This window comes from Scomber japonicus, chromosome 2 (genome assembly GCF_027409825.1).
Source record: "Scomber japonicus isolate fScoJap1 chromosome 2, fScoJap1.pri, whole genome shotgun sequence".
NCBI lineage: Eukaryota > Metazoa > Chordata > Actinopteri > Scombriformes > Scombridae > Scomber > Scomber japonicus.
This window is the reverse complement of record NC_070579.1, coordinates 14,726,251-14,745,516: the sequence shown is the minus strand read 5'-3', so window position 1 is coordinate 14,745,516 and position 19,266 is coordinate 14,726,251. Positions and strand designations below refer to the sequence as shown.

At 38.8% G+C, this 19,266-nt stretch overlaps 1 protein-coding gene across 1 annotated transcript; it reads left to right on the top strand.

Annotated features, from left to right (window-relative positions):
* The first annotated feature begins 1,909 nt into the window (after positions 1-1,909).
* cpe (carboxypeptidase E) lies at positions 1,910-18,221 on the top strand. The gene is made up of 9 exons (XM_053330993.1): positions 1,910-2,256; positions 11,931-12,127; positions 12,349-12,516; positions 13,145-13,262; positions 13,611-13,793; positions 14,837-14,976; positions 15,469-15,568; positions 15,838-15,956; positions 17,140-18,221. The coding sequence occupies exons 1-9, from the start codon at positions 2,016-2,018 to the stop codon at positions 17,236-17,238; spliced, it is 1,365 nt and encodes a 454-aa protein (XP_053186968.1). The 5' UTR covers positions 1,910-2,015; the 3' UTR covers positions 17,239-18,221.
* Positions 18,222-19,266: the final 1,045 nt, after the last annotated feature.

The following is a 19,266-nucleotide window of genomic DNA, read 5'->3' as shown; positions in this document are numbered from 1 at the left end:
TGTGGGAACTGTCTACACTTGGTGCCGACTTTTGAGACAAGTCAGGCATGTTTGATGCAAACCCATGTAAATTTTTTGATGAAAAGGGATTGGCAAATATGGCACTTGGCAGGCTGTCTAAGCCTGTTTTGTTTTTAGACTGTAACAATAATCAAATGCTGTTTTGATTTTACAAAAAGAAACCATGGAAATGTTTTATTTTTCTGTTTTTGTCATATTAGAATAAAGATATATGAACAAATTTAAGCAGCTTGTTGAGGTTTTTATTTTTTACATAAACAGATCATATGTGAGCCATTGTATTAATGAGTTATTGTCTATTATTTACAAATGGTCACATTTCCACAAAGAAAGGCAGTTTCGAGATTAACATCACAGATCTGAATCTGCCCAGCGAGTGTTTCTGTGGTTCTTTGTGAACTCTGTAAGGGTGGGTTGATGGAGAAGTGGGTGATTTTTGAGTTTGCATGTTCCCTTCATCTCCTCTCTGCTGCACTGTGGACACACCCCTACAGCTCCATCCAGCACACACAGCTGCGTCAAGTCAGCCAGCGGAAGCAGCTTTCACACAGGAAGTGAGGCAGAACTCATTTCATTTTATGAAGGACTTAAATGCATTCAAGCATGATGGGAAAAATTGTCAAAAACTTTGTACACTATATTAATAAATAAATTACATTTTTATTAATCACACTTCTTTTTCTAGTGGTTTATTTCACATCAGCTGAACATTTTTTTTGCCCAAGAAGAGTTTATTTTTCATGAGGCACATGTATTTATATGCTCTATAATTTGGTGTTCAAAGAATTAAATATAGCGCTTAAAAATTAAAACAGTTGCTTATAGTGAAGCAACTAACAATTATTTTCATTATCGGTGAATCTGTTGATTATTTGTTTGATTGCTTAATAAATGATAAGCTTGGAGACTCAGTCTTGATCTTGGGGACACACCCTATGATAAATATAACACTTCAGTGGGTGGAACTTGCTCAGGTGACATAAATTCAGGACTTTGATCACATAATAAAACCTCATACTGGGGAAAGATCATAAACTCTGTACATGAAGATGGCCATGGGATATAGTTGAAAGCTCCAGGAATAGTGAGTAGATCTTGTATTTAGAATATTTATCAAAAATAAGCATTAAAAGATTAACTTTTAAAACGGCCAGCACAATTTTTCAGAGCCCAAAGTCACTTTTTTTTAGTCAAACCAACAGTCAATCACACAAAGATACTTAATTTTTAATGATATGATATAAAACTGCATTAACTGTTCCTGAAGTATCCTCTAAAACAGCCGTCTTTGGCTGAACCCCCATAGGGTCTGAGGGATCAGAAACAAATAAACACACACTGGCCATTTTATTAGATACACCTGTACAATTCAATGTAATCCAAAATATATTTCATTTTTATGAAAATTATACATTTTTTGTTGACATTGTGACAATTTGGCTACTTTACATTTATTATTTTACACAAAATCATGTCTATAGCCTATTCCACCTTTCTCTATTTTTTGTGATAACACATTTTGCCTTTAGATATATTTTTTTTAATTACAGAAAGTGTCTGAAACCCATGATCAAAACAGTCATACATCCTGCCATTGTGTGACTTATGGATGGAAATATAGTGAAAATAAATAATTCTCTTTTTTGGAACACCCTCAGACCCCACTTTGAGAACCACTGCTTTAAAATGAGCTTGCTACTGGTCATGTGTGAGAGGAAAACGTGTCTTTATTTTGAAAATGGAGGCCGGATCTGTGAATCCTCTGTCTGGCTTTACACTGGAGAGTTGACAGGGAGTCTGCGCTCAGGTACAGCAGCGCATCACAGATAAAGAGGCAGAGAGAGAGAGAGACAGAGAGAGAGCGACAGAGAGAAGCAGAGAGAGAGAGGGATATTTATAGCCTATAGCGAGGCTGCAGCACAGAGATAAGGCTTGGGACCAAGCCGCAGGCAGACGGACACAGGCAGGGCTTAAGGAAAAGAGGACACGTCGAAATGAAACAGTTCCTTTCGGTAGTTTTGTTCGGGGCGGCCGTGGTCGCCCTGACCGGCGCGGCTGGTACCGACGGGGAGATCTCCTTCGAGTATCATCGTTATGAGGAGCTCCGTAAGGCGCTGGTGTCGGTGTGGCTGCAGTGCCCGACCATCACCCGCATCTACACCATCGGGGAGAGCTTCGAGGGCCGCGAGCTGCTGGTGCTGGAGATGTCCGACAACCCCGGGACGCACGAGCCTGGTCAGTTTTTACGCACACACGAGCTCTGCTTCATAATGCGGTGAATGTTGCACCCCATCCCGCTCCCTTTGTCCCTTCTTCCCTTCATGTTTGGGGACCATCCCCGCACTCTGGGATAACACAAACACATCACGCACTATTGCGCAGAGTAGCCTGGTGATGCGCTCATTTTGGTGGGTTATACAGAGAGGAGCTTTTCTGCTGCTGTTGCTCAAATGAAGCAGAAACCATTAGGTGAGGAGCGCAGGTGTGTCGTGCTGTGAGCGCAGGGCCCACTGCATCACTTCAGAGGAATCAAGATGATAGATGGTGAGATCAGCCAAGCAAAGCCGCCATTTTGCTGGCTGATAAGAATCTCTTCTTGCTTATCCTGAGTCGTGATTCTGAGAAAACACCCTAGAGCCAGGAGACCTCTCTCTGGGCTGCCTTCTCAATTAACACCATCATTTCCAATCGAAAGCAGATGCATTAGCGGTGTTGGTTGCAGCATATTAGTGCAAAGAGCTCTCATATATCATTCACATCAGGAAGCTTTATATTGAATATGAGATGAAGCAGTAAATCCTTCTTGTGATTTTATCTGGTAGGCCTGGGTTATGTCATGACAGACTATTCCCATCATCTCCACCACTCTGCTCCATACTGTCAGGACTGTAGGGCAGCCTGTAAGGAAACATGGAGTAGTAGAAGTGATGTGAGAGAATATGAGGAGCAGTTTACACACCAGCCACAGTAACCGCAAATGTGGGCAACCACTACTGCAGCTTTTAGACGCAATGCACCTTCTTCTTTAAGGTCTGTTTTTAAGAGCAACACCAGCACCATGAGAGTCATCAAATGGTTTCAAATTACTGTCAAAGTGCTGGTTACAGGGCTCCAAATTTGCTGCTGGCATCTGTGATGTGTTCAGAAATGCAAATGGGTGAATGATTGAAGTAAAATTAAATGTATATCCATGTTTGTTGTGTGCTAATTACAGAACTGCAGGAGTAGGAAACTGTAAAACACGCCTCATAAGTCACCAGACTATATTAAAACCTGGTGTTAAAAAACTGAAATCAGACAGAATCAGAGATGGAGTGATGGTTTGACCAGAACCAGTCGAGTTTTGGTCAAACCATCACTCAGCTCAAACATATGAGCAACAAAAGCCTTTTAGAATATGGAAACTGCATAAAAGGCCTAGATAATGTTCAATTTGTGTGACACTAAGAGCCAAATACACACACTTTTTTTTTTTTACTTCTTCATTCATGTTCCCCTTAAAGAGATCTATTTCTGACTTGAAGGGTTAAGTTGAATTAGGCAGTGTTCTTCAGTTCATATTGTCTATATTTCAGACATCAAAGGCCTGTTCCCATTTTGGTAAAGGTTGAAACACCAGGGACAATAATAAAAATAACTCTAGGACTTCTCGTTCTTTCTCTGATAAAGTCTCACACGTCTGTTAAAATACTGTTAATAAACCAAACAAAATCATCAGAGTGTTTTAAACTCCTTTATCATGACACTTCAGTCTTGAACAAGTATTTTGTTTTTAGAAAAGGTACACCGTGCACTCTGGACTGTGAGACAAACAGTGTTGACTTTAAAGGATTAGTCTGTAGTACCTTTAATGAATATCTGGGAACAGGTCAGTGATTCCTGTCCAACTCTACATACAGCAGGAAGTGATTAATTTGATCTGAGACAGCGCCTGTAACTGTAATTATGGTATATTTAGTTTATAATCTAGTTTGTGGTGTTTCAGCTACATGTCTAACACACCTTTTTTTGTGTAAAGGTGTATTTTCGTCTCTGGGTGTATTTGTGTGGTCTCACAGTGCACCACAGGTATTGTGTGTTTTGCAGCCTGCATGTTCCCAGTCTAATGACCGTACACGTACTAAATAAGTCTGTAATAGTCTGGTGGGCGTACGCAGGCATGAGTCACAGTAGCGATGTGGAGCCCTTATTACTACCAGATGAGTTTCCAAGCCGCCGCTTCGCCATCAGACTCAGCACCCCCCTACTCTCTCTCTCCTCCTCCACCCTCCTGTCTTCTCCTCTCCTTCTACTTCTGTTGAGCAAAACATCCAGATAGAGAATGAGGGGGATGGAACAGAGAAGACAGTGAGAAAGAAACAGACAGAAGAACTCCAGAGACTGAGGGAAGACAAATGTATGTGCGAGAAAAGAAGAATGAAATCTGCAATGAACGGAAACATTTTTAAGCTTCCCTTAAGGTGCCTTTACCAATATTTTATCTGATCCTGCTGAAAGGTGGAGCCGAAATAGCTGTTGCCGAGGTAACAGATCGGCTTAGTGCACTGAGCTGACTGGCAGCTCGTGGTTGGTTGGCCGGCTCCGGAGGAAGACCGTCCTGAGCTCATGCATCTGTCAGTGAGCAGCCATCTGTCATACACTGCGGCACACGAACTGCCTATGTCCCAGAGTGTAAACACACTGGTTGCCTATTAAAATACGGTGTATGCAGTGCAGCACAGGGGCAGTGCAATGCTGGAAAGTTACTGATTATACATATACACAAATACTCTACTTCGATATTTTGACAGTTACAATAGATCACATTCCCTCAGATAATGGTGAAGACCAAAACAGAGCTAAAAGGAAAAATGAATATTGGACTGCAGTCACAGAATGTCGGCAGACTGGGAGGAACATTCAGAGCACTCATTATTTTTTGGACTTGTATTCATGCACAATTTCAAGATGGATTTCCCCACTGCTACCCTTTCTGTCACATTATTTAAAACAGCTTGTATTTTGTTGTGTTACATAGTTGTAGTGGTTCACTAACAAGTGAAACCAGAAAGAAAACATTGTATACCTGCTTTTAAATACACTGAATTCACTGCATTAGCATTATTTAGATTTAACTGACAGCAATAGTGGATTTTTTGCCACCAATATATTGAAAATTTGGCAGCTCTTACCATCAAATGGCAGATATCGTCAGAGTCAGACATTCTTAATATGACTTGGAATGGTAAGTAGGAGGTTGATGTAAAAGTTTCATCCAACTCATCCTCTCATCCTCACAGATTGAACAATGTGACGGGAATATGGCATCCACAAGGTTGACAGGTCGTGTTCGTCAACTAAAATGTAATATGTCAGATGTGTTGACAGTTTATTTCCGCTGCCCACAGGTGCCAGAGGGCATTCTGTTGATGCATAGAGTACATTTAGTCTGGATGCTTTGAGTCTTTGCTTAACTGAGAGTTATGCTGAGAGTTGTTATTGTAATGTAGTCATTTTATAGTGTTGTAGTACTGCTTTTACTTCACTGAAGGAGTACTTCTTTCTATAGTGAACATGCATGACATGTTTTCATCATTTGAATGAGGTGTTTACGTCTCACAGCTGGGTCGTATTTGAGAGCTCAAAAGAGGGTTCTCTCTTCAGTGGACGGAGCTCTGTCTAAACTCTTTTGACTCTCATGTCTGGAACTACTTACAAGGCTTCTAATATGAGGAGAAATCCTATCTCATAATGGGGTTGGCTTTGTTTAAAGGTGAAAAAAACATGTCAGTATGAGGCACTGTTTCGTCCAATAATCTGTAGACCATCTCATGTGGCAGAGACTGTCATAAGACTCCCCGCTGGACTATTATATCAGTCGAGAGAGGAAGTATGTAATCCCCAGTGAGCACGCACACAGATGACTGGTTAAAGTGTAATAGCAGCCAGACATATAATATCAAATGTCATATAGCATAATGCAATATAAAGTAGCTGTTAAACATGTTTCTAATAGTAGACAGCACAGTGGAGGGGAAACTCAGGACATGTTTGACATTTTAGCTGTGGGGAATCTCCTCAAGCAGAGATAGCAAAAACAGCTGAGAGGAAGGAGGAGTTGATGGAAAAGGGAGATTAAAAAGAAAGGAATGATGATTGAGAAAACGGGAAGTGTAGCAGAAGTGCGAGGGAGACTAAGCAGAAAAAGAGGGGTGGGTGAAAGAACGTAGAGGGAGTAAGAGACAGGCAGAAACGGAAAGAGGATGAGAGAAAGGCCAAGGCATCAGCCAGAGGTCATTTATTATACATCAGACACTCACATGTATCCACCTCCTCCTCCTCATTTCTGTCTTTGCTGTGCTGGCTTCTTAATTGTTTTCCTTCTTCTACTGCCAAAGCTGTCTTTCTTTTTTATTTTATTTCCCATTTCTTTTTCTTTTATTCTACAGATTTTCATCCCCATTTGCTGTCTGGCTAATCTATTGTTGTGTTGCATGCATGCTTCACATTTTGCATCTCAATACTGCATGACGTCACTTCATGCCATGTTTCATGTTGGTCAGACAACCACTACAAAGCCAACATCCCACCTCTTTTCATAGCCTCTGTTCTACTCGCTTCTGTGGGGTTTTTTTCCTACAGGGTTTCTTAAATTAGTCTTTCTGAAAAAGCCGAAACATGTTTTCTGTCCACTCTCTAAACTGAACATGTGTCTACTACTGTGTAGTAAAATTTAAGCACTTTCTTATTTTACCAAACATACAACAGTGGTTGCTGTGTTCGCATTCAACAACTATAGCTGCCAAGAGGCTTTGGCAGTGAATCATTTTCTAAACATTATGGGATATGTTGCTGATAAATTGATGAATGCTAATAAAAATTAAAAGTTTTGTCTTGGTTTAAGTTTTACTACTCTGTAACAAACCTAAACATGGAGCCCAAACCAACGTTCATTTGGAAACAACACTAAAAGGGACACTTTTATAATCAATGCAGTCAGTGCCAGAATTTCACTTTTGTCTAGGTTGACCTCATATCCAGAAAAAAACTGCATGATTTTAATAGACTCTGTAGATAGGAAAGGGAGCTTTCAGAATTAGTTACTGTAGATATATGATAATGTCATCAGCAAAAAGTGACATCTTGTGTGTACTAGGGCCAACCTAAAGCCACCTATATTAGGGTTGCCTCTATGGCCTCAGCCAAAGGTTTGGAGGCAAGCATAAAAAAGGCGAGACGAGCTGGGCGTCCCTGTCTGGCACCCCTATAAAGATGGGAAGGATTAGAGTAATCCCATTAGTAATAATCCTAGCTTTGGGAGGTTTATAAAGTTATTTGATCAAATCAATCAACACAGCGCCGAAATCAAATTCATTAAAAAACATGTTAATCCAAAACAAGACCGATATGGCCATTCAACTACCTCAAAAGCCTTTTCGATGTTGAGAAAAACTGCCAGTGGTATTTTATTTTTATTAGCAAAATGGATTATATTAATCAATCGCCTTAAATTACTGGAAGACAATCTATGAATTATGGAGCCTGTTTGATCTGGATTAATTAGCAGAGGGAGATATTTTGCTCTTACTTTTATTACTAGTACTATAACTGATACGGCAATGCTAGGGGTGGGCAGATTAGTATCGAAATTATTGATACCACTGATACCAATTCTTCTTTTGAGTAGCCTATTAATGATGCATTCACCTGAACGATGATTGAATGAATTCTCCACTGGACAGTAACATACAAGTTGTTTAACTTATATTTTCACTACAGTAGACAACAAAGCTGATTATATTGTTTCATACAGTATATGAACAGAACCAAAAGAACATTAACTTTATGACACATCCTTTCTTAAAGTCCACACTTTCTGGCATCTTATTTAAAACACTAACAGAAATCACAAGAATTAAACTCCCATTGGATCCAGAACCTCATTTATAAGGACATTTTACAAATATTAGTACAAATAAAAGATTTTCAGAAAGTTTGCATACAGATGGAAGGGATATATTCTTGAAGATTTGGCAGCCTAATTTGGACTATTTGAGGTCTCTTTGAAGTGTCTCTTCCTGTATTATAAAACATTTTTAAGGGAGATTGCGATTTGAAGCGTCTGGAGCAGTATCTGTTAACTAACTAGCTAGGTGAAGTTTTGCCAGTTGAGCTCTCCATAATACATGTCAGCTATTATGTGATCCAAAAGAGCACCAAAAGTTCTCAATACCATTTCTCAATTTTAACTGCTTTGGTGTTTCATCTTTAGTTCATGTATATGTGTGTCTCTGTAATATCAGATGACAGAGCTGACAGTCATTCAGAGTTAACAAACTTCTTTTATTATAGTTTGAATGTACACAGACATGAGACAGTGAGACGGATGCTCACTGAGAGTGTGTTTACTCAACCTCTGAGTTGATTTGTCTCCCTGAGCACCTGCCCCTGTCAGGGTTGCCACGACGACTGAGAGCACTCTAATGTGGTGCTTCCCTAATGACGTTGCAGCAGTAGTCATTAATCACGTTGTCACCATGGTAACCGTATTGATTACCTGCCAGACACGTTTGATAATACCTGATAGAGTGCAGGATAATGCAGTGGGGGGGTTTGTCAACGTCAGATGTATTATGTCGACCTTTTAAGAGCAGAAGTCACCTGGTTCAGGGGAGTTAGAGGGAGGAGATGTGCCACATCAGCGTCTCACACACATTCAGAAAATGTCCATCATTAGGGAATAGTTAGGATCTCTCACAAAAAACAGATTAGATTTTGGCTTTCCATGTGAAATGAATGAAAACCAATGAAAAAGCAATGGAGTCCAGATGCTGAATTTTGCAGGCTTCTAAAAGTCATTGATGCAATTTATCAACTTCTGGCAAACATGATGATTAGTTAATTGAATTGTTGTTCAATGAATTAGTCGCTATTTGGATAATTATTCATTTTTAAAGTCATTAAAAAAAGATAAAAAAATGCATGAGTAGATTTTTGGGAGACTGCCCCTCTTTCCCTTTGTGTGCTGCTGTTGCACCCAGTTTATTTGCTTTAAATGTACAAAACCACCTCAACGCTTTGTGAATTTACTACACATAGTAGGCAATGCTGTCATATAATGAATTCATTTGATTATGACAACAATGCAAATGTGAAATAATGAATGCTATCACACTTGTGGTTTAACATTTCAAAGTGAACGTCATAAGAAACATATGTGCCCGTATGTGAAGTTATCACATGTCAAATGGTGTTTCATAATGTAATGAGTCACATCTGTACCTTTTTATCTTATTCTGTGTGCTGGGCACTGTGTGTGTGTGTGTGTGTGTGTGTGTGTGTGTGTGTGTGTGCGTGTACATAATATAATAAAAGCCCAGCGAGGTACAGCCAGTCAGACAGTGAAGAGGAATGAACTGAGAAAAAAGGGATAAGAAAACAATCGGCTTTAAAGAGGAAAGGACATTTTGATTTGTTCCACCTACGTGGTGACACATCACATTGCCTTTGTGTAGAAATCCTCTTCTAGTCCAAAATGTGTAAACAAATATGAACAGAGGTGTTATGAAAGTGTAAATGTGCAAAAATTATAATTAAAGATACCAATAGCATCAGCGTTCAGATGCAGTGTATTGCCCCATTATCTTAAACTAAACAATACCTACATGTTTTGGCATATACCTATATCTATGAAACATGTACAGAGCCTGTATTCTGTCACACACTAACACAACAACATAAAAACTTGTTTCTTACGGGAGAAAGGAAAGGTCTCCAGTAACTGAGCATCTGTGTAAAAGCTTGAATTATAGTAACTCAGAGTGTAACTTCAAAGGGTGTGTGTGTGTTTGACAGCTCTGTCAGGCCTCTGAAGCCTGTAAAACCCATTCACCAGCGTCAGGACAGAAAGAGTTAATTGTAGTCTTGAAATCATTAGTAGCAACTTGGAGAGTGAGCAGATTCAAACGTTTAAAAATAACCTGACTACCAGATGTGTGCGGTGTGTGTATGTGCGTGTGTGTATGTGTGTGTGTGTTACTCATTTAGCCACTGGGATTACTTTACAGATACATCAAACACGTATAGAAATAAGCAAAAGTATATAAAATCTGCACGTGCATCTCAAAAACATTATTATAAAATATATTAACTTGACAAAGGAATTTTAGTGGAGTGGCTTCACACACACACACACACACACACACATACACACACACACACACACACATACATACATACACACACACGCACTCCCCTCGCCATCTGCCGATCTTGAGCTACATTTCATAACTCGCAAATGATCTGAACAAAAGACTTTTTCTTCTCTCTGTGTTCCTTTGTTCTTGTACAGCCACAGAAAGCAACTAATTCCTGGTTGTAGTAAATCAAAAGAGTGTGTACAATACAATGCAGCTCGCACTTAGTCATTGTGTCAAAAGACTTTAGATAGCTCCTCTGTGGCACTTGTCTTTCTCTCATGTTTGTGTGTGTGTGTGTGTTTGAGTGTATATTTGTATTCGTGAAGAGGCTTTGATAATAGAAGAAAAAGATAATTAGTATATGAAACAGATGGCGAGAGCCTCTGTCATTAAAACACAGCTTTACTAATTATACTGATATAAATAGCTCTCAAACGTGAAATGAATAGCTGCTTTGATAAAAGGAAAGAAAAGCAACAAAAGGCAAAGCAGTCTAGTCACGGTTTTATGTCCATACACGGATACGACCAACGTCAGTTCATCTGCAATAATGTGCAAGTTGAGTTGAGTAATCAACAACGATTATGACTGTGTCTAATGTCATTTTCGTAAAAAGAATCCAAACATTTTCTGATCCCAGCTCTTCAAATTTGAAGGTTTGCTGCTGTTCTCTGTTTTATATAATTGAGAATTTTTGGGTTTAGGATGGTTGGTTGGACAAAATAAAACTTTTGAAGATGGGCTCTGGAAAATTCTCATGGGTATTTTAAACCTTTTTCTGAAATTTCATAGATTAAATGATTCAAAGATTGACCATAAAAATAATTCACAGATAGATCGATAATGAAAATAATGAATAGTTGTTTCAGCCCTAGTTCTAGAGCAGTCATTAAAAAAAAAGTATGTTAATATGTAAAAATACATATTTATAAAGCATCATATGTAGCTTTTATAAAATGTGAAACTATTTAAAATTCACATACAGACACACAGACAACAAAAAGATACATAATGGCAGTGACACCATGATAGGAGAGAGTCACTTATAGCAGTAGTATATAAAGATCGCAAGGTGTTGCAAGCGTCCCTAGGGATCCCTAATTTTGTCGTCCTGGAGTCAGACTCTTCTCTGTGAAGTAGTCGAGTTTGATCTGTCACTCCAGCACATCTCAGAACAATCTGTGACAGCGTAACTCAATAATCAATCACTGTGTTTCACTCATTATTGTCCAAATGGACTTCTGGGCTGGAAGGTTCAATTTGGTTCAACCTTTCCACTGATGAGTCAGTGTGTTTGTCACTGCTGGAGTGTGTGTAAGTCCAGTGTGTAGCCATGGTAACCTCCATGACGAATGAGAACGTATTATCTGTGACTTTCTGTTAGTTGAAAAGAGATAAAGGAAATGTGTGTTTCCATATCTACAAATTAAAATGGATCACTCCAACAGAGATTAGGATGTTATTGTGATATTCTTCTGTGTTATTTGTGTTTGATTGAAATATTTGTGATTGCTTCAGGGACTTAACTTCTTTTTTCCAAAAGGTGCATTCTCTGTTTTGTTCTAAACCTCTGTCTTTGTTAAAGTGTTCATGTCTGTCTCATTCAAATTCAGCTCAGTGTCTCACTCTCAGGCATAAACACACCATTCAGATGAATGTTGAATACATAATGTAGATTTTAAGCACTGCGAATGGTGCAGTAACGCAGCAAATGTCTCTCTGTCCCTGCAGGTGAGCCTGAGTTTAAGTACATCGCCAACATGCACGGCAACGAGGCAGTGGGCAGAGAGCTGCTCATCTACCTGGCTCAGTACTTGTGCAACCAGTACCAGCAAGGCAACGAGACCATTATCGATCTCTTGCACAACACACGCATCCACCTGATGCCCTCCATGAACCCCGATGGCTTCGAGAAGGCAGCTTCACAGGTGATAACATGACAATAACACACTGCATAAACCTAATCTGAGGATTTAACACCCGACAGATTAGGTTTACAACACCACAAACATCGATTTACTAATAACAACTCTTAGCTTTAAATTACACTTACACAGCATCCAGCAATGACAATTATGCAAGACCAACACAAGCTTCAGACACTCAAATCCTTTGACTGTCTAACCATCATCTCCTGTTTCCTGTTCAGCCCGGCGAGATCAAGGATTGGTTTGTGGGCCGCAGTAATGCAAAGGGCGTGGATCTGAACCGCAACTTCCCCAATCTGGACCGCATCATCTACATCAATGAGCGGGAGGGAGGAGCCAACAACCACCTGCTGCAGAATATGAAGAAGGCTGTGGACGAAAACAAAGATGTACGCAAACCAACATGAACATACAGACAGAGCGAGATGAAGCTTACCAGTCTGAGTCTACTCATAGTTGGATTAGTTTGTATTTATCAAATTGAGATTACAATTTTCTGTAAGTTATTGATGACATATCTGATGCTGCTTTTTTAAACTATTGAGTGCCACAACGGCCTGTCCTTGGCCCTATTTTATTTTCTATTCATAAGCTAAATTGTTACCTTTTGTCATTTTAATATATATTTTTCACTTGTATGTGGATGATCTCAGCAAAGTGGCCTGAAGGACCACCTGAGCTCTATGAAAAACTGCATATCCCAAAACTAAGAATGTGAAGAAAAATAAATCCAACAACATTTCTTTACACTCTTGTCTCAGAGGCCATGAAGGTGTAGCTCATCTCCAGGTGGCTCAAAATGGTTTAGAATTTAATATAAAACATATGTTATTACCAGGTGAAGTACATTTTTGAATAGTTCTGTCCATATAATAAATAAAATTGTAGTTATATACAGTTCTTAACTTGCTCATTATGTTACTATACTGTCTGTTTTGTTATTTATGAACTTTCATCCGTTATAATTAAATCTTCACGTTTTTACTATTATTCATTTATGACATGTTGCCTTTCCAGCTGGCTCCAGAGACCAAGTCAGTGATCCACTGGATCATGGATATCCCCTTTGTCCTCTCAGCTAACCTGCATGGAGGAGATGTGGTGGCCAACTACCCATACGATGAGACCCGCACTGGTACATAAACACATAAACACACCTGTTATTTTATGTTGAGGTTGTTTAATTGTATATTCACTTTACTCTTCCTTTATATGAGAATGTTTCTCCAGATTTTATTAGAGAAATATTTTAACTATATCTTAAACAACAAACATTTTATTAATGTTTCTTCAGAATGTCAGAAAAGTAATTAAAATCTGAAGGAAAGCTATGTGTTTTATTGGATTACAGCTTCCTGTGTATTATTACCAAAAGTAAACAAAATGTGTCGTGCAGGTTCATGTTTAATGTGTTGCAGATGCAGGTGCCCCATTAATACTTGATCACAGCTGCTCGTTTGTTTCCTCTCATTCCTTCTCTAAGGCTCTACCCATGAGTACAGTGCCAGTCCAGATGATGTGATGTTCAAGTCTCTGGCAAGGGCCTACTCCATCTACAACCCCGTCATGTCTGACCCTCACCGACCCCCCTGCCGTAAGAACGACGATGACTCCAGCTTTAAGGATGGCATCACTAACGGAGGAGCCTGGTACAGCGTGCCAGGGGGTAAGAAACAAATACCTCACAGGGAGTGTGGGGTTGGTGGCTGACAGATAAGGAGTCTTCAGTCACATATAACCACAGTTTCCATCATTTTATGACTAGATTTTAAAGTGTTGCAGATTTATTACATGATAACATACTACATAATCATCTTATAAATGAGAGCTTGACAAATATATTATTTCAGATGTCAACACTGACCTTTTAAAGTTAACAAATTCTATTGGCTGATATTCATTTTAAGACTTTATTTGATGTGTTTTAAGTATTTAAATGTGTATTTAACCAACACATAAACAATACTGAGCAGGACATTTACAGTAAACAAGTTTACAGCTATGCCAGTGGCTCTATACTGAGGCGCAGCTATGCTTTCAATTAAGTACTAATGTCAGCAAACTCACATGGTCACAATGAGAGTGCTAACATAACAGCAGATGTTTAGCAGGTATAATGTTAACCATATTCCCCTTAGTTTAGATGGTTAGCATGCTAACATTAGCTAATCAGCACTAAACACAAAGTGCAGATGACACAGATTAGATTATCTTTTTTTTTTGTTTTGGGCAAATTAAAAGTTTGACCTGGCCAAATATATAATAGGATAATAAATCAAGAGCCCAAATTTATTATAATTTTTTCATTACACCTCCCAAACACTGTAATGCCACTATCCTGGCTCATGGAAATAAACCTGTGCTTTCTGGTGGACAATTTGACAGTTTCCAAATAACCTCAAATATATTTTTGGCATCTCTGGCTGCAATTGAATGTTACTTATTATCCGGCATATTGGCAGATACCTAAATAGTGCAGCCTAGAAACAGCAGATAATATCGAAATAGTTTTGAAACAATGGTTATATTTCATCCAAATCTCTAAACAAATGTTTTAAACCTAATTCAACCTAAAAATCAGTCTTGGCTGTCAGTCATAAAATATCAAACTATGTATGTTCATTACTATCATAGTTTCCTGCCACTTTAACTCAGTAATGTCATTCTCTCTTCTTCCCTGTTTCGTTTTTTAAAACGGACTCATTGCAGGAATGCAGGATTTCAACTACCTCAGCAGCAACTGCTTTGAAATCACTTTGGAGCTCAGCTGTGACAAATTCCCCAATGAGGACACACTGAAGAACTACTGGGAACAGAACCGCAACTCACTCGTCAACTACATTGAACAGGTATGCAGCACACTATTTTTAAGAGCCAAAATTACTCAGAAGGCATTTTCTGATCCTACACCAGTATAGTTAAGTATGGTCGAGTTAAGGCAGTTTAAATACTTGGTTGGGGTTTGTGAAAAATAACCTTGATGGTAGAAAGAAACAAAAAGTCACCACCTTCAACCCTGACCTAAGAGGTTATTTGGTGGTATAACAACAACACCCTACTTCTGCCATTGCCTGTTGTGGTCTGTCACTTGCAAATAAAACATAATACTTGTTGTTTCAAGAATCTGAACAAATAGCCAATGCTGTTGCTTTTCTGGTTTAGACACTGTCTACATGTTAATCCCATTGACCATTAATATCAGATTTTACACTGTGAAGTAAATGCTCCATTTTGAGTATCTTCCCCTCCAAGAAACATGATGGCATTTACTACAAGATTTATGAGCTTCATTCCTCAGTCTTTCAATCAAATCGAGAATATGCTTTGTTATGTGTCTGTAGGTTCACCGTGGCGTCAAGGGCTTTGTGCGTGACCTGCAGGGCAACCCCATTTCCAATGCCACCATTTCTGTGGAGGGTATTGACCATGACATGACCACAGGTATGAAAATTCACACAATTCCTGTGACCAAACACACTCCACTACATCACACTAATGTGAGGACCCAAGAAGTGAGAAATGTGATGTAAGATGTTGTAGATTACTCCATCTAGTGGACATATTGGGTACTGCATTGCTTTTTAAACTGTTGATTCCTGCTACTTGCAACTGCTGCTCATCAGATCAGATAATAGTAACACGAAGTGAAAAACAGTCACACTTTTTGGTGTTGACTTGCAAGTATTAATGAGACAATCTGTATTTTGTAGCCAAAGATGGAGACTACTGGCGCCTACTGGCTCCAGGAAACTACAAAGTGGCAGCCTCTGCTCCTGGCTACCTGACTGTCATCAAGAAGGTGGCTGTTCCCTACAGCCCTGCAACCAGGGTAAGACTCACAGACAGTAAACCAACCAAAATCTTCTTCACAAGCTAACTTTGTTTTCCTGTCATATTTCCAAAAGGTGATTATATTAGGACCTGGCAGTGTTATATGGGTTGTTTTTTTTTTAAATATCTGAGCACTATACCTGAATCAAAATGTACATTCTGTCAGAACTGTGTGACCATCCTGATTCTCAAACAAGCTAAAATTTAGAGCATTTTGGTAAGGATAAAGAAAGATAATGAGTATTTGGAAAGGTCTTTGATCAATTAGGAAACTAAGAAACCACCTGTATTATACTGTATATATACTGATTCTTGTATTGTCTAATGAAAAATGGCATATTAAGGCACCTTCATTTAGACAACAAGTAAGTAACATACAAGTGTCTAATATTAAAAGCAGACCATATCTGGAGAGATGCTATCCACTTAAAGGCGATCAATAGGGTGAAATTTGATCCTTAAAATCGGTGGTTCCCAACATTTTTGCCTTTGTGACCTTTTAAAACAAAGCCAAGCCTAATTACTGTATATGCAGTCTTAGAGTTCTGTTCCTCTGACTCATCTACTTATGAAATACTAGATTTTACCTCTGCAGACTTGTAAAATAATTTCTTACTTTACAAGAAGAAAAGTCAGAGAAACAAACTTAATACCAACAGTTTTCTTTCTTTCCTGTATATTCATCGTGCAAATCCCATGAAAATAGTAAAACCAACAATGATTTTATCCTATTAATACGCATTTCCTAAGTTGAAGAAACCTTATAAAGCTTATTCCTTTGCATCTAAAACACATATATGAGATGCATAATTGCACTATTTTTATTCAGATGTAGTTTATTTTGACTCACACTGATCCATGGGTGAAAACAGTCCCTGAGATTGCCCAGCTGGTTTAGGATTACTCAGCCTTTTTTGATAATAAAAACTTCACGAGGAACAAATGGGATTGCAGCTTAGCCACAAACACGACAGGGAAGGTGGAAAGTAGCGTCTGATTAATTAAAAGCATTGTTGGTTTTGGTAATTGCATGTAATTTGCTAACAATAAGAAAAGTATAGAATAACAACAATGATTTGGAAACTAAAATCTGTAAAAACCTCTGTTAAAAAAAGGCTCTTGTGTCTCTACTGCATCTTTTCTCACCTCTCACCTCACCTGTCGCTATTTCTCTGTCTCAGGTGGACTTTGAGCTGGAGTCTCTGGTGGAGAGGAAGGAGGAGGAGAGAGAGGAGCTGATGGACTGGTGGAAGATGATGTCAGAGACACTGAACTTCTAAAACGCTTCGTCGGGCTGACGATCGGACCGTCCGCACATCGATGTAATATATTCGACATTCTGTGTGCCCGTCCACTCTAAAAAAAGAATATATTGTCTCTTATTTGTTTTGTTCTCTTTCAGTCATTATTTTAATTGATTATATTGTTTATTAATGTAACGGTTTGCCTCATACTCCTGTAGATTATTTGAATATCCTGAAGACACACACACACACTGACAGACACAGGAGGAATTTACAGGTCGTTTGGTGGCAATGAGATGTTAAGGTGTTAATTTCTGTGGTATTGTGTTCGTTATCGTACACGTGATTGGTAACCATGGCACCCACCTATATAACCAAGGAGTGACTGAGTAACAATGTGTGTAAAAGAGCTGTTTACATAATTGCCACATGGCTCTGTTCATAAGAATTTGTCATTTTTTTCCAGTTTTAAATGTCTCTGTTTCTCCAGGCTTTAGTACAGACACACAAACACACCCTGGTGCATGCAAAAACACAGACCCATTCATGTCCTAATAATCACACGCAAACACACAAGCGTGCGCACACACACAGACGGACAGAAAATTTCAGATTGTCATTTTTTTCCTGTAGTATATAAAATGCAACGCTATGGTTTTGAGATAATCAGGGACATTAAAAACACTGTTAAACCACTGTAAACATTATATTATCTATTGTAAACAATCTTTACAGGCAAACCCATTTACCTGTATGTTATCGATGTTGGGAAAATGTTTTTTTAAACTGAATGCAGCACAGCTTTGATTTTAGCACAAGATGGATGGTAATAATATATACTGTATTTATGAATTAGTTATAGCAAGAAATATGTGTTTTTTGTAACATAAAAATAAAAAAAATCAAAGATATGAATCTGTCCACCTCAGTCTACCTGAAGCCATTCCTTTGTATGTGCACTACACAGGGAATACTATGGTACAGAAGGGACTGTGGTACATGAAGAAGTTGTTTTTCAATCATTAATTAACACTAATCTTCTGAGTGAATACAGAAAGCTTAACTGACTGCATGGATGCAGTTACCCCATTTTGAGAACAGAGGATGAATCGAATGAATGTATAGTTCTAAAAATGACAAGTTGCAATGTAAAGAATGATCTGATCAATAAAATTCCCCCTTTATGTTGTCAAACTAAAGTGTCTTGGCCTTTGTTAGTAGCGTAAAGTGGTTGTGTCGAAATCACTCCCTTATTCACTCGTTCACTACTCCCTATGGTAGACAATAAATTAGTTCACTCAGTTTTTGTTGTTGCAGGAAGGTAGTTTTCACATTTTTGAAATGTGAAGCATTGCTTTGTGGGATAGTTAGCAGAAAGTGAAATTCAGGGACACTCAAATAAAATGGTGGTGGGTAAATGTAGTGCACTATATTGTAAAATGGGAGTGATTTTGGACATAGCTAGTAAGTAGGAATGGGAATATAGTCTGCCTGTTTCACCTCCTCCAGAATGCGGTCTCTGAGAACTGATGACATGCAGTCTAACAGTTCATTTTGCACGGTCTTCGAAGTGCCTTTAAAAACAGTGGCGTTGGCCAAGTGCACCTCCAGCTCACGGTCAATCGAGGCCATAAGATCAACGAGACCGCGGAAAATGTCAGGATTTTCTGATGTGTCACTGTGTGACCACGCAAAGCAAGTTCGAAGGCACCACAAAATTTCACGGCATCAATAATCTTTGACAAAACATGCCGATTCCTGTCCACCTCCTTATTGTGCCTCCTAACGGCAATACGGTGTCCCTCGTCTAGCTGTGTGGCTATGCTAATTCGTCCTAGCATGGCTAGCTTCACACAGTTGTCCATATGAATTATTGTCCGCTCATGTTTTTTGATACGCTCTGACATATGTTTAAGGTCTGTCACTCCTGTCTGTGTCCACGAACTGTCACAAGCACTTGTTTTAAAAACTAAGCACGGAAAGCTGAAGACTGCATTAGCATATCCACACCTCTTTTGAAAACCTCCTTTGTAAACCTAACTGTTGTCTTTAAAACAGACTTGA